General features: G+C 38.6%; 1 protein-coding gene and 1 long non-coding RNA gene across 5 annotated transcripts in view; both read left to right on the top strand.

The window, feature by feature from the left end:
• The first annotated feature begins 1,565 nt into the window (after positions 1–1,565).
• Positions 1,566–5,298, top strand: LOC122773041. Its single transcript, XR_006360847.1, has 2 exons — positions 1,566–1,750; positions 4,026–5,298. It is a non-coding gene; the product is annotated as an uncharacterized LOC122773041 (long non-coding RNA).
• A 3,613-nt stretch (positions 5,299–8,911) lies between these two features.
• nf1a (neurofibromin 1a) overlaps positions 8,912–21,368 on the top strand; it is a 62,960-nt gene continuing 50,503 nt past the window's right edge. For all 4 annotated transcript variants that reach the window (XR_006360936.1, XM_044033069.1, XM_044033071.1 and 1 more), the window contains exons 1-12: positions 8,912–9,153; positions 13,349–13,492; positions 14,451–14,534; positions 15,188–15,378; positions 15,974–16,080; positions 16,626–16,693; positions 17,332–17,407; positions 18,973–19,130; positions 19,230–19,403; positions 19,830–19,958; positions 20,094–20,168; positions 20,259–20,390. Coding sequence is in view for 3 of the 4 variants with exons in the window: in XM_044033069.1 (XP_043889004.1) it covers positions 9,094–9,153; positions 13,349–13,492; positions 14,451–14,534; positions 15,188–15,378; positions 15,974–16,080; positions 16,626–16,693; positions 17,332–17,407; positions 18,973–19,130; positions 19,230–19,403; positions 19,830–19,958; positions 20,094–20,168; positions 20,259–20,390 (1,398 nt within the window). In the remaining variant the exon portion in view is untranslated. The remainder of the gene's footprint in view (positions 9,154–13,348; positions 13,493–14,450; positions 14,535–15,187; positions 15,379–15,973; positions 16,081–16,625; positions 16,694–17,331; positions 17,408–18,972; positions 19,131–19,229; positions 19,404–19,829; positions 19,959–20,093; positions 20,169–20,258; positions 20,391–21,368) is intronic.

Genomic DNA, 21,368 nt, shown 5'->3' with positions numbered 1-21,368 from the left:
TTTAAAACTACTATATAAAAATGATTTTCTATTTCTAGTCGCCCTCATTTGTGTGTTCTCTCTTGAAAAGAGCATCAACCGTGAAGTGTCTAGGCAGGTGTCATTTGATGATACCATAGATGCTTTTCCTGCAGGGAAGTCCAGACGTGTACAATTTTGGTTGAAGTGAAAGACACGCTGGAAAGAGTTACCTGACAGTTTGTTGTTGTTGTTCAAATGAAACTGTTGTGATTGTTCTTGTGGTTGCTGTAATTCAATACTTGAAAGTTGTGATTTTTTGCTGTTTGCTGTTGTTGTTCAAATTAAACATGTGTGATTGTTCATTTGGCTGGTGTAATTCGTGTGTGTGTGTGTGGGCACCGGAGAGCAATCTCGCCTAGGGCACAAAATTAGGTAGAGCCGGCCCTGGGTGTGAAGACAGTATACTGCTAAACAATATATTCAAAATTCAGGTATTGTCACAGCTTCACCTTAATGTACTCCATGCAATTGACCGAATCCACCTTAAATTTGGTCAGGGAGGCCTAAAGACCATAACCAAACTTCAATATGAGTCAAGTCAATTGTCCAGATATTCTGTATAGAAGTACAATGCCTATTGTAATATAGTAGTAGGAGCAGGAGTTGGAGCCCTGGAGATTGGGAGGTTTAATCATGTATACTGTGTATATAATATATAAATATAATATAATACAAATAATCTGTAACTTAAATGTATTGAAATATCAGATTAATCAATATTGAACCTTTTGGGTGCTTCATATTCCATTGAGCAATTTTTGTGCATGACAGGTGTAGTCAGTGTCAAATGTAAATTTAATTCCAAAGGCACCCAAGAGTGTTAGCTGAAGGCAGGTCCCAATTGGGCTTGACTCGTACAAATGTACTGTTTCAATTCCTCACTCACCAAGGCAAGGAAGAGTTGTGTAAATAATAAAGTTTTGCACATTTATTTCCACTTGCCATATATACAGGTTACATTTCCATTATTACTTCATTACTCCATAATTATATCCAAGCCTCTCTCGGATCAACAACACATAGTCCCTTGATGTTCCAGGTTGTGAATGGACGATTTATAGATTTAACAGTTACATAATGCTCCAAAAAAAAACAACACTTTTTACACCAACCCCAGACACGTCCCTACGGACACGTCCCAGATGCAAATTAGCACATTATTTAGAGAAAATCTACCTATATGGTACCTTTTATCTAATAACTTATAAGTATTTCCTCTTTACTCTCTTAATTAGGGCCAGTAATTTGGGTAAAATATTAAATTGAGATTTGCAATTGCAATATACAGTATGTATATATATATACACACATATATATATATATATATATAAAGTCATGCTTCAGTTCAGTATTTGCTGTGTATAAAACTAAATAAATGTATCTCAAATATGTTTTTTTAAACAATTGTCATTGTTATTATAACAATAATAATAATAACAATAATAATCGCAAGTTATTGTTATTATTATTATTATTATTAGTATTATTATTATTATTATTATTAATAGTGTTATTATTATTACCACTACTATTACTATGTTTTATTTTGGAGGGCTAGGCCGGAAATGTCCATGTTGTCTTGATAGTGGTTTCTCAGCAGCTCGCACACTGACTGCCACGTCGAGCTACGGAGGAAAAGCGGCGTTCTGACCGACTTGGTCCCGTGAGGAGACCGGGACGTCACCGTGAGAAGAGTCGAGGAGCTGTCTGAAACACTCTGACTCCATCTGTAAGACAACTTTCCATGCCTATGTCACTTCTTACTGACCCTTCAACAGTGGTAATGTCGGCGCTGTACTGTAGCTCACCTGCGTCTCTTAAAGTTAGTACGTGCTAACTAACGCAAAGATTCCACCGGATACACGAGCGTAACATCCACCAACTTGTTTAGCAGCGTAGTTTTGGACGAGAAAGTCCAGCCACGAGGCTGTTTAATAATGTCTGTCCAGTTTTGACTGGTCCCCCAGTAAAGTCAGCCACTGCCTTATTTGAGCGGGTGTTGGGTTACACACAGGCTGTCGTTCGGCAGCAGTAACAACTTAGCCTGTAAATTATCTTTATCATGGTTGAGCGGATTAAAGGAGCGGTCAGCAGTTTGTGGAAGTCAGGTCAGGTGGTGCATCACCCTCTTCCTGTGCAGCTAAGACCATAGTTTCACACCTAATCAAAATGGTTATGGTTTATGATATTATTGAGGTAATTGTAAAAAATAAAATGGCTGGAATGTCTGGTATACATTGCATGATTTTGGTCAGTTCCAGGCTGAAGGTAATTATAGCTGTTGTCATTTCTTTGGTAGTAAAAACTACTAAACAGTGGTCCCACCTTCATACCATGAAAGGTTCAAAGATGACTGTTATGGTTTTCTAACCAAATGTCCGAGAACACTTCCTGACAGTGTCAAACATATTGGTGACTTCATAAAGTTTTCAGCAATGTGCTAACATTACGAAATACAATTAACTTCCTGTGTGTTGGGGGAGGAGCTTTGACCAATGGACTGAGAAGAGGGGTTTAGGCTTCTATTGCTAATTGAGCTCTGGATGTTGACGTCACTCAACCTAGGTAACACCTCTGACACGCCTCCCTGGCAGGAAACAACACGGTTCATCTCACAGACGTATATAATCTATTTCCTCAGATAAATCAGGCAATATGTCAGAAAACTTGTGTCTTTGCCGGCTGTTTTCATCATAAAAGTGAAGATTGTAGGTCGCTTTTGTGCCACTGCAGTGACAACAATGCTATTTTTAGCTGGTACACTCAGGAGTGGATATCGTCCATTAGTTTTCCTCCAGGCTCTTGTAAACCTTCAGTAAGATGAATGGAAGCTAATCAAGAAGTTGAAAATGTCCGGATACTGCAGGTCTGTAAAAGTGTGTACAGATGACCACGCCCCTGTGCTGCTCCTCACTGCTCCTTAGTTTCACAATGATCTGACAGTATGTATTTAAACTTCTCAGGGCCCATGTACTTTGTAGCCACCACCACCACAATACTAAGGCCTGAGTTATTTTTTGGACAATGGACAAAATGTTGTTTTATGTTCCAGCTGCATGTGCAGTTTGATTAATGTAGCCCCTCTAGACTTTTCTCTGTCTCCTGTCACTTGAGCAGTCACACCCAGACACAATTACAAACACCACGACAGCAAACACATCTGTGCAGTCAGACTGGTTTAAAAGCATCAATTGGTCTTCACATTTGTGTATAGAGCGAGACAGAAGTGAGATGTGCCCACAAGTAGTCAAAGGAGAAACATCTGCGATTTATTCCCCATGATATAAAAATCAACATTTTATTGTCTTAATCACATATATATGACGTGAAATGCCAACTAAATGATCGTGTCCAATCTAATAATATTAAAAAAGAGCAGTTCATCCAGCATTCCTATTGGATTTTAGAGGTTGTTCTTGAATCTGCTTTGGGGAGATTTGATGACTGATATCCTACTTGGATATTACTGGGAGTACATTTATCTTCATCCAATTAAGTGCTGTATGATTCTTTTGATGCCCTGCCCCACCCCAATTTGACATACCATCCAGATACGTGAGCTCCATAATAGGGATGAGCCTGCGTTTCTCTAGCCTCTTCAGCAGCTCCCCAACAACACACATCAGGGGATGTGTTGGTGAAGCCCTGGCTCAGGTTTGTGTTTTAACTGAGAACACTACCTTTAGTTGGTAGGCGGAGTGTGAGCTGTGTCTGATGACTGTGTCAGCAAGATACACGTAGTGTGGCGTCATACTGGATGTACTGGTCTTGCTCTGCCTTCACCTTACTGTACTATATTACTCTGGTACCCCAAAGGAAGGGTGGCACAAATGGAATGTAGGGGCTGGTTATTTTGGTACTATTCCTCATGGAAACACAACAAAATACTGTACCAAATCGAACCGTTCCACTCAATGGAAACACGGCTTAAGGGAAGAGTTGCTTTGCAGCTGTTTTCATCATGGCTTGAAATCCAACTCATTGTGGTGTTTCTCTTTTGTCAGGTTTCTTTGAGCAAGCTGCTGCAGAGGCGTCATGAGGCAACTCAAAGGCAAACCCAAAAAAGAAACCTCCAAGGACAAAAAGGAGCGTAAGCAAGCCATGCAGGAGGCACGCCAGCAGGTGGCCACAATTGTCCTGCCCACACTGGCTGTGGTGGTGCTGCTCATCGTGCTCTTTGTTTATGTGGCCACCAGGCCTGATGCTATCGAGTAGACCCTGTTGATCTACTGAAGAGACATGGACTACTCGAGGACTTTGACAAATTGACAGCGGCTTCACCTAAAAGACCATGTGGCACTCTCTTAACGGGGCATTGGCCAGTGACAGCCCACCATTCGTCTTAATTAAAGCCTCCTCCAAAGAAGATGACCATTTTCATTAGTATCATCAGCAGACTCATGTGGATGTCTCACAATTATGCAATATGTGACTTACCAAAGGACTTGTGTTCAACTTGCCAAGTGTGTCCAGAAGTAAACAGTCCTCATCAGTTGTGTCGTGTCCTAGTGTGACTAGGTGCTGTTGTTGTACATACAGTATTTCAGGTCACTGCAACATGATCCTGGTGTCAGACTAAAAATATGAATAACGTGCATGGAGACAATGTTAGAAGAATCCAGTTTTTCCTGACGAGCTAGCTATTTGAATTCAACACTCAAGCATTTCATTGAATGTCACTGAAGAATCTGTCCATGCATCGTTTAGCTGCATTTCTTCTCATTGTATTTTGAAAAATGCCACTTCAGGGGGCTTTCATCGTCCTACTTGTGCTCACACAAAGTCCGCTGGCCGCTGAGATCTTATCTTTCCATACCCAGTGCTGTGTTAAGTATGTCAACCTTTGCCTATTGTTTCATGGAATGGGTTCGTACTGTTAGGGCTGGGTGATATGGCCAAAAACATTGCCGTAATAGAAATGTTCTATTTTCGAATCGATATTGAAAATTATCTTCACGTTTACTGCCAGATATTTTTTTCATGTGATTGTAATTTTGGACAAAAACGACAAAAGCTTCACACATTTGAGGTAAAATTTAAAGGCAAACACTATTAAGGAAAATGTATTTTTGCTACAATTTTACTACATAATTACCCAGCCCTATGCACACACCCTATGAACACCTGCAGTTCTTCATCCGTATTGTCACTGTTGCCTTAAATTATTGTAAACCATACCTTTGAGTCTTTCATGACATCTGTGCAGAAGTGCCTTACCAGATTTTCAGCTGTTAATTCAGTTCACTTTATTTTTTATTAAAAAACAATGGAAGTTTGGTTAATGTTTTAGAATTGTTAAATGTCCTCACATTCTTTTGATATAGTGTCAACAAAACTGTACCCCTCTGTATATAAATGAAATATATTTGTATAGCATATCACCACACTAATCTTGACAGCCACACAACAAACAGTGGTTCGTCTTCTTGCCCAAGAACACACTGACTAGAGGAGCTGAGGATCGAACCGCCAACTTCCTGGTAGATTGGACGACCCACTCTACCTCCTGACTTTGAATTTCTGTGTTTCTTCAGATTCATGTGTGCTGCAGTTTGCTCTGTGAAGAATGTGAATCAGTAGAAACCGATGGGTGTCAGAAGAAAACCGTGTCGCTGAAAAGTCCAACATGCAATAACTGAGGGACGCTGTCATTGCCGTGGTTGCATGTCAGACCAAAACAAATGTGAGGATGACATCTAATGCTTATGTCCTGCTGTATTAAAATAAAAACGTGCCCACTTTTACTCACTGGGGGAGTCACAGCTTTCAGACAACCCTAACCCCCAACAGTGAATCTAAAGTGGGAGTTTTCAAATGTTCTCGCCTTGTGAACACAGCAAACAAATCGCTCTTCATGGGACAATCTCAGGAAAAGGCTGCCCAACAGAAGTGACATACAGCAGCAGACGATACATTTTAGCAGGTGAACCTTTTGAAATGTGGTCAAAATCAGTTTTTCCCCATGGCCTGTATTTGAAAATGGACAGAATCTTCAGAGCTCAATATGAATTCCTGTTTTAAAGCCTCAAGATTTAGGTAGTAACGACCATCAACAACAGCAAAGTCACAGACCTCACTTGCATCCAGGCGCTGATGGATGATATCAACTGCCAGTTATATTTGTGTCCACTCATATCTATTTTCCTCTAAATGGAAACATGATTCATTACTCTTTACCCACATAGGAACATCATTTACAAAACTGACATCATGCCCTACAAACGAAAGAAAACCTGGGACTGAGACTGTTAATTCCTTGGGAAAAAGCTTATTGATGTTATAAATCAAGTGAGAAGTACATTCATTTTCTCCAGATATTACTTTACTTTCTCTTACTTTTTTGTAACCAGCAGAGTCGCCCCCTTGTGGCCATCTGCTATGTTCTCGGCTTCAAAACTTCATACAACTACATGTGAAAAGAACTGAACTATCTCTTTAATTTACTAATGAGGAAAAGTATCAGGCAATGAAACAAAAACCTAAAAAAAACAAAAACTCGGAAAATCATCCTGTAATTTATTATGATCCACAGACAAGTCAATGTGATTTGTAGCATTTACTGGTTAATAATTATTGATAATTGAAGTTTTCCTCGGTCTTCACTTTGTGTGGTTGGTTGTTTCCAACAGTGTGACACCTTGAGTGAAGTCTACAGCCTCTGACTTAACGATATAAACAATAAAAATCACTCGGAAATGAAAACATTACGATGATCCTGATCCGATTTGACGCATGCCATCCAAGCGCGAGGACAAGCGGCTGCAGTTGTCTCCGTTGGCGGCGGAAGTAAAGACCACTGCATTTCAAAATAAAACCAGAAACACGTAATCTCACACACCAAAGAAGATTATCACTGAGTTCAAATGTGTTAATGCACACTTTACTGCTGTAATAGCTTTAAAGGCAGGGCTTTGTATGATAATGTAAACTGTTGAAAAATATGATCTACCATTACAAACATTTGTTTGAGGGAATTGTGCTTGTAACCGGGGGGTTGCTGGTTCATTACTCATTACAATCCCCATTACTCTCTTACTGGTCTGTAGCCTGAATGAATGGGATGAATGGGATGGGTTGCATCAGGAAACTACCGAATCAAATATGTGGGTCATCCGCTGTGGCGACCTCTAATGAAGGAGAAGCTGAAAGCCAAAAAGGTTTGTGGACATGGGAAATATTAAAGAAGCAGCAGCAACAAATGAATACATACATGAAATCAATAAACAATGAAATATTATATATTTTAAAAAAGAGAAATTAAGGAAATTAAACAACACAAAGTACAAAGCAGTCATTCCTAAAGACTGGGTCACATAGATGGGATTTTATTTTTATTTTTTTATTGCCAAATAAATAATAATAATAAATAATTTTTCTTTTTTATGCTACACATTTGACAGGTGGCTGGTTTTGAAATAAAATAATGATTCAAAAATAATAGTAATGTTACAGAAAGTACAGTAAAAATAGAAACACTGATACTGTGCACAAATTCCTTGTAATCATGATTTATATCGTGAACTGTGTAGCATGTCATCCTTGTAACATTCAGCAGTGTTTATTGACAGAAGTTTGTTTGGATAAGCACATAAAATAATATTTTTTCATAGTCTTCAAATTACCATTTTCTATGTACTTTTGTCACAGGTCCCACTTTATGGAGTGTGCACCTCACTTTTTTGAAGTGGAAGCTTCAAATGCAAACAGGAAACAAGGCAATCAGAGATGGCAGACTTCACCCCATTCATGCAACAAGCCTCTGTCGGCCTCTGTTGGTCATATTGGCAAGTGCAAGTGTGGAAGCACAAACAGACAGACACACTGAGCCACTAAAAACAATACTCCACTCCCACTCTGTGGGGTTGGTTTCATGAGGATGAGCAGAGGTGTCCTCAGTTGGTTACAATCTCCAGCAGAGATCTCAAACTTGTGGCCGACGGGCCACATCCAGTTCTCCAGTTTATTTCCTGTGGCCCACAGGAAGTTATAATGAGTTATTTCTGTATGTTTTTTTAAGGCAAAGATTAATTTTATGTTATAAAAACATTTTTATATTTACATGTTGTTCAATATTGTTTTGAAATTCTGTGGAATATCATCAAAAATATTGATATTGCAATGTGTTTGATATCATTTTCATATTGCTCACCCTTACTGAACAGTTGCTTTTTCCCAAAAAGTTGGAATTTCTTGACTGACCCCGTCCTGACCAGACTCAATGCTCAGTGGCCTCCAGGTCATTTGAGTCTGACCCAGAAAGTAAAAAATATATTGAACAGCCACCAGGGGGCGATTCCTCTGGTTGCAAAAAGTCTATGGGAAAATTATAAGACTTCTCACTTGATTTACAGCATCAGTACACATTTTTCCTGAGGAGTTAATGGTCTCAATGTCTAGTTCTGGGGCTTCTTCAATAGCATATGATGTCCATTCTGTAAATTATGTTCACAATTAGAGAAGAATAAATAATAAAGTGAATGGACACCAGTGTGATTGACAGCTAGCATTGTCCAATGGATGAAGTATGGGAATTTTTAATTGTAAAATCTGACAAATCGCTACTTAATCTTACCACTAGATATCACTAATTCTTACATATGGATAAAGCGAAAGCGGTATTTATCGTCCTGATTAATCATTAATTTATATAATTATAATGTTGAATGAAAATATTACATTTGGAGCACATGCTTTGTGTTCATAGCTTTTCCGTTACAGGTACATAACATTTTTAAAGGCACAGAATGGGGGTTTGACTAAAAAGTAAAAAATACTAACTATTTTAATCTGTGAGGATTGTTTTTGAAGATTTTCCCAGGAAGCTGTGCAGCTCTGTCACCAGAGCCAGCTTGACTGTGGTGTCCAACACCGCCCACCAGTTTCTCTGAAGAAGACTTCCGGTGGTGTGTCATGGCGGTGGCATGGTGAATCTAACAGAAAAGGAAAAATACTCGGCCCTGTGCTCTTCTCCTGACTAGCCAGGGCACATTTTCATGCGGAAATAAGAGTGTCAGCTGCGGCCTCGCACCTTGGATTAGTCAGCGCTGCGCTGCGGTGTCCCTCCGCCCGGCCATGGCGGCTCATAAACCCGTGGAGTGGGTCCAGGCCGTGATTACTAGATTTGATGAGCAGGTAAGACTGGCACATTCAGGGGCTGGGTGTAGCTGCTGCTCAGCTCTCACTGGTCGCTGTTGACGATACATTGGCTCAGATACGGCCCTCGTTATTAAAAGGATTCAGGGGAGCGCTTGTTTTGCCGGCGGTAACAGCTCAAATATCTGTGTGCTGTTTGTCTCAGCTGCAGAACAGTGAGGAGCGCTTTTAGCTGTCGCTGCCTGCACCGTCAAATAACACACTTATCCCACATTTGATCCGGGCGTTGTAGGGACAGAGACGTCAGTTCATATAAACACACTGCACTGGTTCATGTTAGTAGGATTTAAACCTGCACACACACCTCTCTCTATTACACGGTGTCTCTCTGTGTATGTGTGTGTGTTTGTATATATATGTGTGTGTGTGTGTGTGTGTTCAATTCCGCAGCTGATGTCTCTTTCACGGCAGCTAGGAAGCTAACATTAGCAGGCCTAGCTGTCCAATGTAAACAAATAAGACGTGAGTTATTTGGCGTCATGGGAAGGTTAGTGAAGCGGCCACCCGGACACAGTCACAAGGGGTTCAGAAGGTCAGGGAGCCGGGGCCCGTTGTTGTGGCTCCAGGGCCAGAACCCCTGTTAGCATTTCTTAATGAAAGTAGCAGTGCTTGTGTGTGTGTGTGTGTGTTAGTGTGTGTTTGTTTGTTTTTTGCCACCTCTGTAGCACATTTTCATTTCTTAACTACAATATTTAGCAATAGCAGTAAGCATGGTCACAATGAGGTAGAACCTAATATCTGAAATGATGAAGTTTAAAGGTAAGATTCGAGTGGTTAAAGTTGGGCTTAAACATTACCTGGTTATGGTCAAGGTTGGGGACAAGGTTTTGGTTAAACTGTCCAAATGAATGGAGGCCAATACAGATTCCTAAAAGAATAGCTGTTAACGCTGTTAAAGGAAATTTGCTTGTATAAATAAACGTTGTCAGGACCAGTACTCCTCATGGAGTACCTAAGCCCATTTTTAATGAGTTAGAACCTAATTTGTGAGGCTAGGTTAAGTTAATGTTCGGGTTAGACCTTAACTGGTTATGGTTAGTTGTGGTCAAGGAATAAAGGTTTGGTTATTGGAATCAGTTTGGTGTCCTATAGCAAACCTGTGTCTTTCAAATCTATTAAGCCCATGCATATACTGTAGGTTTATTTATATACTGTATCATATCCTGTAGGTTTAGTCATATACTTTATGTTTAGTTATATATGGTTTCATATCCTGTAGGTTTAGTCATATACTATGTCATATACTGTATGTTTAGTCATATACTGTTTCATATCTTGTAGGTTTAGTCATATACTGTATCATATACTGTAGGTCTCTTGGTGAGCTTCAGACATGAGTTCAGATGATCTCATTTGGGAAAGAAAATGTTGTTCTTCCTGTTACTTTGTCATTTTCTTGACAGGTGACATTTCCCGTGATTTTTCTTTACTGCGCATACGTCCTGGATGGATTTATTTATGATAATTATCATATATCGACAGTGTCAGAACGTGTTCAGTGTTATTGCATTCATACTGTAGAGTTTCTGTTGCGTCGCAGTCAGGTATTGCTGTAAAAAGTGCTAGGTGCTCGCTCTTAATTAAGGATAAAGACACTGCATGTAAATTGAGTCAGAACAAGGTAGTAAATTAAAAACTTGATGATACTGCCCCCTTCTACCGTATTTTGTAACGTCCTGTCAGGTTTTGCGCATTCATTTCTATGTATTTTGTGTATTTGTTCTGTTCTCCTCACGTGATGTAATGAAGGTGTATTGTTGGTATGTTCCATTATTTTCTGCTAAGCGAGAAATCCATCTGGCAGTTTGTGGTGTTTGGTCAAAAGTCTTTGTTTCTGATGTAAGTTGTCACAGATCCTGGATTGTAGTCAGGGTTTAGCAGCTAATCTTGGATTATTGCAGTCAGAAGAAAGTGGCTTTAGTCGTTAAACCCACCTTTTGGTTATTGTTATCCAAGCCAAGTAATCCCTCATGAAAATGACCCAAACCAGTCTAGTTAAGATGGAACTGAGATGTTCATTCAACCCATCGCTCCCATAAATAAGTGATAAGTATTGTTTGTCTTTAAATGTGTTGTGTGATTGGACTTGTCTTTTCAACTGTAGAATAAACCAGTGATAAAGCAAAGTTTATTCAACGTGATTATTCGTCGAATATTTTAATTATCACGAGCCTGCACACGCACACACACACACACACACACCGGTGAGAGTGCACACACCTGCAGGCCAAAGATACACATAAATTGATTGACGATTATTAATCGGTTCTAGTGTTTTTTTTTAAAGAATTAAACCATGTTTTCAGATTGTTCAGCTTCTTAAATGTGGATATTTTCTGCTTTATTTTCTCCATATAACAAACAAATCATTAAAACATGTAAGACATGTGAGAACATCATCATTTCCAGGTTTGAGAAACACTGATCAAGATTTTTAAACCTTTTCTGACATTTTAAAGACCAAATAAGTACTCGATTAATCAAGAAAATAATCGACAGATTAACTGATAATCGTTAGTTGTAGCCCTTAGTAGAAAAGAACTGTGAGGAAAGTGTCACGTTAGCTGTTCCACATGTTTACTCTCTCTTTGGGGGAAAAAAAAATCAATACTCCAGCCAAGCCAACCCAATACACTTAAAATTATGTTTCTACATCACACATGATTTTAGCGGTGGGAAATTCTCCTGCAAACCACAACAAACTCAAACAAATTCAAAATTCCTTTTACGATGGACTCCCAGTCTACTGAATACTGTGGTGTTCTCAAGCAATAATATTTGATATAATATTTAATCTAAAGTTTATCTCAATTTATGTCACAATTTTTAGTTTGTACTGAGCCTCTGAGAAACAGTAGTCAATTAACCCACACAAAATGGGGAACCACAACCAGTTTGGTTGGGGTCATCACTGTTCGTCTCACCCTGTTGGTGAGAACAGAAAGTTATATATTTCTTTATGAAATGGATTTGATAAAAATAGGCCTGCAACGGATGACTTTGTACATAATCAATCAATTGTTAAATAATCAAAAAAAGTTGATTTTTTTTCAAACCTGGAAATGATGATGTTCTCTAATGTCTTGTTTTGTCCAAAAAACCGTTCAGTTTTTATGATTTTTTTGTTATATGGAGCAAAGAAACCAGAACCACTGAAAAATCTTGTTTTAATTATGAAAAGAAATCATAATTAATATCATTGTTGTGTCCTTATATCATCGAATAATCGAGTAATAGGTTCAGCTCTAGATAAAAACAGTGAAGCAAGTGTCAAAAGTAGCCAAGTCAGGAACTGAACAGAACAAAGAGAATTATAGGTACAATCATAGGTCATTTTTGAAATATCTTAGTTGCTTTATTGGTACAGTGTCAGAAAAATAGTAACATTACCGCCTACTTTATTGACGTAGTCTTGACACAGACATTATGACGATCAGTGTCACGGCAGCAATGTGTTCTTTCACAGCTGACTTTGAAAGAGGTTAAAGGTGAAAATGAAACGTATGAAAGTTTAAACTCTGTAACAACACATTCATGTCATTTCACATGACTCACTTGGGGGAAAGGAATCAGTCGTGCAAATTTTATTGACACATTTTGACCTTAAAGGAGGAATGACGGACCTGGAATCAGGGTGAGCTTAGCAGGTTATGTTCTACATCTATTAGAGTCACTATTGGATCTGTGCTAACTTGTAGTAAAAGTTGTGGGTTTGGGACCTGTCATGTACTCACTGATATCAGTATTGGATACAGACTGTCCTACATTAAGGTGAAGCCACCAACTGGAAGGTCTTCGGTTAAGTTTAATAAACATATTACGGACATAAGAAAATGGCATGCATTGTGTTCACCACTTGTGACATGTTAAGAAATAACAGCAGACTATGTTGTTAGTATCAAACAATGTAGACACAGTGTAGAACTGACTGTGTTACACAAATCTATAATGGACACATCTTTTGAAGGCTTGGTCCAAACTTTGTTCTATGTGCAATTAGAGATTTGTAAAATAAACTAACGAGTGAAGTGTTTTGCACAACTCTTTATTGCAGTTATCATAAATGTATTCTTCAATTTTTGATTTACACTTTTTTTTTTTTGGTTTTACACTTTGTGTGTGTGTAATTGTTACGAAGTGCTTCATCAACATCTTCCTTTGTCCTTTCCCTCAGCTTCCCATCAAAGTTGGTCACCAGAACACTCACACCAAAGTCAGCACAGAGCACAACAAGGAATGTCTGATCAACATCTCCAAATACAAGTTCTCCCTCGTCATCAGTGGTCTCACTACAATCCTCAAAAATGTCAACAACATGGTGAGTGGGCTTCTTCCTCTTCTATCCCAAGTCTTTCGCATCAATTTGAGGTTCAATGTCTTGCCAAAGGACACACTCAGTGCGTTTGCATCTGCAGTTTAATTGAGCGTAGTCCAACTAATACAGGCAATCGGACAACTTCGGTCTGAGTATTCATGCGCAGGAGAAAATCCATTTAGTGTACGACTGACTCCGCCTCCATAGGAGGCACTGTATCTGTCTATAAGCTAGTGCATATTCAATCAGTTTTCTGTTGACGTTTATGGTTCTGAATGTTTCCAACCTGCTGTGCATGTTAATCGTGATACAACTTTGACCGAGCACGGCTCTTGTGGTTGCTGTGTTGTCCGAAGAAAGACACTGCCACCGTATGATTTCCAGCAACAGTACTGCAGCTTATATGTCGTCTCCTTCTACTTCCGTGTCAAAGACCGGGGAGGAAATGTTGGTGCACCGAATGTCAAGTCTGACTCCAGTCCAACTAAGAGTATACATGCAGGAGTAATCAGATTATGAATTGCATTATCCAGTTATGTTGGTCCGATTGAGACAAGCTTGATTTTAGTCGGACTAACGTGTTTACATGACATTAAAAAAACCAAATCCAACTAAAATCAATGAGTCATTGGGTCGCGACAGATCAGAACCTATTAGGAAGCCAATGCAAACTTCCAGGAAATGTGGATTATATCATAACTGTTGCAGTTCTGAACATTTTAAATCAGGGCATTAGCTGACATTGTCCGACATCGGCAACTCTTGATTTTGTTTGCAATACAATTGAATTGAAATGTTAAATCTGTTGATATTTAGTGGGTTATTTTTTTTTTTAAATAGGAAAACCTGAGTCCATGTCCAGAATCAACATTGACTGAGTGTGAATGAGTTCAGTTCGAAGTGATTGCAGATCTTCTCCAATGTTGAGTTACTGATGTTAAGACTGTAATTCTTTTCACAGCGGATATTTGGAGAAGCTTCTGAGAAGAACCTCTACCTCTCCCAGCTCATCATCCTAGACACACTGGAGAAGTGCCTGGCTGGGGTGAGTCTCACCCAGTCTGAAACCCATTTAACAATTGATCTGATCTCTTGAAGTTAGGAGTCGGTTGTTATGTCCCATCCTTTTGCCATCAGTGTAATCTAACCATTAAATTATTAAGTATCTATGCTGCTGTGTTTTTCCTCAACCAGACACTAATCTCTGGTAATGTACTTATCAGCCATCAATCACACTCTCCCAGTCCCTGGTAGGATCCCCAGATTTATTTTCAGGCATTTGGTAGTAGTTATTTCTAGTTTCCACATTACCAGATGGAAGCCAAGTAGCTGCCTGAGGTTGGTCTTACTGCCCTGCCTTTTCCCTGTTATGCCAAACAAGTGTTGCAGACTGTATTTGTGAGGAGAATCTATATATCTATATATCTATCTATGTATGTATGTGTGTATATATATATATATATATATTGTTAAAAATAACCGTCAGTATCATATTGGGCCTCATGCAAGAATCATTTGAGTGAACAGCTTTGTTCTTGAGTGGCGTGTACGTATGAATGATTTAGGAGAACCATTACACACCTGCATTCCTCGCCATCACTTTTAGTTTGTTGCACATTGATGGAGTACCTTCTCATTTCCAGTGTGATTCAGAGGTCTTTGTTCTGACTGTCTCCTCCTCATCTGCACTTTCCTCAGCAATCAAAGGACTGCTTGCGTCTGGATGAGACCATGCTGGTTAAACAGCTGCTGCCGGAGATCTGCCATTTCATCTATACGTACCGTGACGGCCACCAGCACGCCGCTGAGCTCCGAGCCTCAGCCTCAGCTGTCCTTTTCTCTCTGAGCTGCAACAACTTCAATGCCGTCTTCAGCCGCATCTCCACCAGGTAGCTCTTGCAGTAGGACTCAGAGCAACTTGTGGTTTTCTCTGCGAGAACATCATCCAAATCATATTTTTTTTCTCAAATCTGTGATGTCTTCTAGCAGTCGTGTCTACCTCTGAACAGACTAGAGCTGCAACTGCTGTTAACATAAATTACCTCAAATGCCAATGTTTACCTATGTTAACTGTGGACTCACGGGTACACGTCATTTTAAAAAACTTTGTCAATGGGGGAGAAAACCCTTGTCAGCCCTTGTTGTTAGGGCTGTGCTGTGTTTGATCTAAATGCATAAACTTGATTTGATTGGCTATGTCTGGTTTGTTCACAAACCAAAATGATTCACTTTTAATGATTTCTTTGTTATGTGGAGCAAAGAAACCAGAAAATGTTCACATTTAAGAAGCTGAAAAAAACCTCAAAAATCAGCTAATCAAATAAAAATAGTTGACAATTGATTTAGTAATCAATTAATAATCTAAATAACAGCTGCAACCCTACCACATATTCACAAATTACATTTTGCAATGAAGGGCACAATCGGGTGCGACACTCTGTGTATGTGTAATATGTGCTTGTGTGTGTGTGTGTGTTTGATCAGGCTCCAGGAGCTGACGGTGTGCTCGGAGGACAATGTGGATGTTCATGACATAGAGCTGATGCAGTACATCAACGTGGACTGCTCGAAGCTGAAGAGGCTGCTACAAGGTTTGTCCCTGATGTTCTTACATGTTTACACCAACAGGCTCAGAACTTTAGAAAGGAACCCAAACCAGGGGTCCAGAGGGGTTCCCACCTGTAACTGTTTTAAACCCCTGACACCATCCTTCAATTGCAAAGATGAGCTTGTGGAGCTGCAAAGAAAACTGGCTCATGAAAATGGCCCAAGCTCTAAAATGTGGCATGACAATTTGCATTGCGTTCCAGTCGAGTAGATGTCATATTGGAGCTAGATTTCAGTGCCCAGTCCATCTGTCCACATTACAATGCTGAATGTGGACAGATGTATTGATCGCATTACACAGTAGTAGCATGGCACGCCTCGACTCTACTTGTTTTTTTTTGTAATAGTACCTGGTACAGGTATTTTCGCATTTTCATATTTTCGGACATGGATACTATAGTATTCATAAACGACCCAAATCCCGATTGTTGTAGAATGAAATCTCATCCGTTAGATGTAAAAGGAATCTTGAAGTGATACATGTGTTTGCTGTCTTGTTTTTGCCCTAATGCTGTTTGTTTTCTTTCAGAAACTGTACTGAAGTTTCGAGCTCTCAAGAAGCCTGCTCAGTTAGCAGTCATCAACAGTTTAGAGAAGGTAACCGTTCTACCATCCCGACTCTCTTCCATTCATTTGAAGGCTCTATGGAGCTGTATGTTAGAATTGTAATTCATTCAGTCATAAAATTACCACGATATGTAATAAGAGATCAGGGAAGCACGTTAAACTGAAATATTAGTTTCACTGATAACAATTGTTTTTTTCACAACCTAGAAAATAATTTACATCCTGCTGTTAACGTTTATTTTGATTTAGTGGAAAAGAGCTTCAAGAGTAGCTCCTCATAGATCTAGGGGATCTATGAAGAGGGGATGTAGGGGGGACAGTGCTCTCCAATATTTTTTTAAACTGTAGTTGTATATAACCCCTTTAATCTCCTTGGACTTGAACTTGTTTTTGATCTGTAACTTTTTTGATAACTTTGACATGAGGATGATGTCCAGATTTAGTGATTTTCTTTCCAGAGCACAAATCAAAAACGATTTAGAATCTTTTTTTCAAGTTCATCTAACTTGACAGCTAAAGCTAACTTGGCTATGTTTCTAAGAAATACCACACCAGAGTTGACCTTTTTCAGCTCTAACATTCCTTTTCTTAAACACTTACAGCTATTTTTCTATCTCTAAGCCTCTATGTTATGTCTTACACTTACTCTTCTGCTTTTGTCTTTGTAGGCATTTTGGAACTGGGTGGAGAATTACCCGGATGAGTTCACCATGCTCTACCAGCGACCACAAGCGGATATGGCAGGTATAGCTGACACTGTCCGTCCATCCATCCAACATTTGAAACATATGAATAGGTTATAGAAGCAGCTGCTGTCTTTCTCCGAGTAGAACAGCATATGGGCTTCTTCGTGCCCATATGTTAATCTATTTGTAGACACCGCCACAATTTTAACACTGATCGTCACACACCTACACACCCCCAATGTTATGGCCCCCTTTACACCTGTCATTAGAATGCATTCTCTGTGATCACATAGCGATTGGATAGCATTGCACCTCTTCCATTTACACCTGGTATTAACGTGGATCTCTGGTGTCCACATCAAGATCCATTCACAGTCATCGGCCCTTACGTCGCCGCCCCCTCTTCTTCTGCAAAGACTTCCAGCGGCAGTCTACAGCGTCACGTCCTGTGCACGGCCATATTAACAACAGCAACAACCATGTTGGGTGCACATCAAATCGTGTTAGTGTATGGACAGTGGGCTCTGTGCAGTATTGTCGCCGCTTTGATGTTAGCTGCCACAGTCGACGCTAATGGAGCCACACAATGGATTTAATAGATGATGGTGCAGCCTTGAACGTGTATATATATATATATATATATATATATATATATATATATATATATATATATATATATATATATATATATATATGTATGTATATATATGTATGTATATACATATATGTGTGTGTATATACGTATACGTGTGTGTATCTATATATGTATATATATATGTATATATATATGTATATGTATATGTATATATATGTATGTATATATATATGCATATGTATATATATATATATATATATATATATATATGTATATATATGTATGTATATATATATGTATATATATGTATATGTGTGTATATATATATATATATATATATGTGTATATGTGTATATATATGTATATATATATATATGTATATATATGTATATGTGTGTATATATATATATATATATATATATATATATATGTGTATATATATATGTATATGTATATATATGTGTGTATATACATATATGTGTGTGTATATATGTATATACGTGTGTGTATCTATATATGTATACATATATGTGTGTGTGTATATATATATATATACATATGTATATATACATATGTATATGTATATGTATATATATATATATACATATATATATATATATATACATGTATATGTCTATATATATATATATATATATATATATATATATATATATATATATATATATATATATATATATATATATATATATATATATATATATAAATATGTGTATATGTATATACAGTATATGTATATACACCCCAAAGCGTGTTTTTACAGTTTGGTCTGGCCAGATATTTAACAATCTCTTTACAACCTCTACAAACTTGATTAAACTACTGCCATTATTTGTTCACATGTATGGTATGTTGAAGGGTTTAGAATACATAGTTGTCTTATAGGTCATTTTTTTATTAATGAGTTTCAGATTTGTACGACATTTGTAATAAAAATCATTTTTCAATGTTTCATGAGAAAGCCGCGAAGTTGGCTGTTACTAACTTGGAGTGTTTTTGTGTGTGTTCAGAAGCAGCAGAGAAGTTGTTTGATCTGGTGGACAGCTTTGCAGAGAGTGCCAAGAGGAAGGCAGCTGTGTGGCCCCTGCAGATCATCCTCCTCATCCTCTGTCCAGAAATCACACACACCATCTCTAAAGACACTGTGGAGGACAGCAAAGCTAACAAGGTGGGAGGAAAGAACTGACACACACACACGCACACATGTACCCAAAATCACATGCTTAACACAGGAGATTTACTGACTCCAGATGTGTTGTGTGTGCAGAAACTGTTTCTGGACAGTTTGAGGAAAGCTTTAGCCGGCCAGGGAGGCAGCAAGCAGCTGATGGAGAGTGCCGCGATTGCCTGTGTCAAACTGTGTAAAGCCTCTACCTACATCAACTGGGAGGATCACTCCACCATTTTCCTCCTGGTCCAGTCCATTGTCATGGATCTCAAGGTCTGACCTATCCCTTAAAATTAGATTTTTTATTCTTTTGTTGTTTTTTTAAATGTATTTGTTTACAGCAGCTACAAAAGTCATCAGTTCACTCTGCTCATATTTATAGATACATTCAGCTGTTTTGGACAATAAAACAAATATGAATACATACACTATACATTTTAGAAGTTAATTCATGTCATATTAATGTAATTTATAGGGTTGTTTCTTTATTTTGTCATTTTACGCTTTTGTTCCTCTATAAATAGTCTAGTCTGGTTAGCATTGGGTTTTTAGGCCAGTTACTTATCAATGTTTCAAAGCTTATAAAAAAAGTCAATAATACAGTTAAAATAGTTATAGTTCACACTTTTGTAATATATCCACCTGATATATGCTTTTGAATGACCCTGCTTTTGGATTGACCATGTCCCCCACCACCAGGCTCTGCTCTTCAACCCAGCCAAACCTTTCTGGAGGGGGACGGGCAGCCAGAACGCTGATGTGGAGCTCATGATGGACTGCTTCGTCTCCTGTTTCCGCATCAATCCTCACAACAACCAGCACTTTAAGGTGGAATTAAAAGAATGCAATGTTCTTTTAATGTTTGTTATCTTCTCCCATAGTTACCAGCATGGAGCAGATACTCGAGCAGCAGCTGAGTTTGAGTCATGAACATTTTTCTTCCTTTTTTTTCCCTCCTTGTAGGTCTGTTTGGCCTCCTCCTCCCCCTCCACCTTTCACTTTGTCCTCGTCAACTCATTGCACAGAATAATCACCAACGTAAGTGACCACAGCCTCTCCACATTATTGATAAGCTGACTTTTTTGATGTGTCTTTTGTCATTTCTCATCCTGTGTTGTCCTCTTATAGTCCCACCTTGACTGGTGGCCCAAGATTGATGCGGTGTACTGCTACTCTGGGGAGCTGCGCTTCATGTTCTCAGACACGCTCAATCGGGTGATTCAAGGCGCTGGCACCCACGCTCCACTACGCATGACACCGGTGAGTGGACAGCAACAAGATTAGTTATTACATGAATCTTTAAGTTTGCCACAGAGGGATATACAAGTTTTAACTCTTAAAGGATTGTTTGAATGTATAATATTTCAGCCATTTAAGTATAGTGAACACATCTTTTCCTTTTAACACATGAATAAGCCAGAAGTACCAAAAATCTTTGTATTCTCGTCACGTCACTTCTTAGATCTTGGTTAACTACATATTTTAAATTAACACAATATAAATGTGTTGGGTGTGCTGTTGCTGTAGCAAACACACCATAATGAAACCAGATGTTAGATGACTTCTCTCTCTTTAACTCACTTCAATGCAGTATTAGCCCTGCACTTGTTGGAACTGATTATTGCCATTTGAGTCTCTGGCTATCATTACAGCTGCTATCAGTGAAATACTGAAAGTAAAAAGATGAGTGAAATTAAACATGGATAAACTTACTAGAAAAGGCAATTGACTCCTATACAGGAGTGTCTTTCTGGTTTTTTTTGTTCACGCCCACAAAACCACTGTAAATCACCCACCTTAAAGTACAACAACAAGAAAACAGCTTGGGTCCCTCTGACACTTACACTTTTTTTTAATCTTTTACTTCAGTCCCCCTTTCAAACTCTGCAGCTTCTGAACCAGATGCATGAAATAAAGCAGTAGATGGTGGGTGTCATATTTGCATCACTGCTGAGCCAGAGCAGATGAAAACCTGCGTTTATTGCAGAGTCATTTGACCTGGGAGCGATTCAATTGTTTCTATTCCCTTTGTAGACAAAAAGCCAGATGTTTGTGTTGGATGTTTTTTTTAACCAATAAAGAATTCCATACACTGCTCTGCCACTACAGTTAAATCACCTATTTTATTGTTGTTTCACTTCTCCTCTGAAAGGCATCTTCATTTCCTGCTTGCTAGTAAAGAGACCTTCTAGAAGAAGAGTATTACTTATTGTACATATAAGTAATAGATTTAATATA

The sequence above is a fragment of the Solea senegalensis genome, linkage group LG8 (assembly GCF_019176455.1).
Source record: "Solea senegalensis isolate Sse05_10M linkage group LG8, IFAPA_SoseM_1, whole genome shotgun sequence".
NCBI lineage: Eukaryota > Metazoa > Chordata > Actinopteri > Pleuronectiformes > Soleidae > Solea > Solea senegalensis.
The sequence above is the reverse complement of the archived record's forward strand: the minus strand, read 5'-3'. Positions and strand labels throughout refer to the sequence as shown.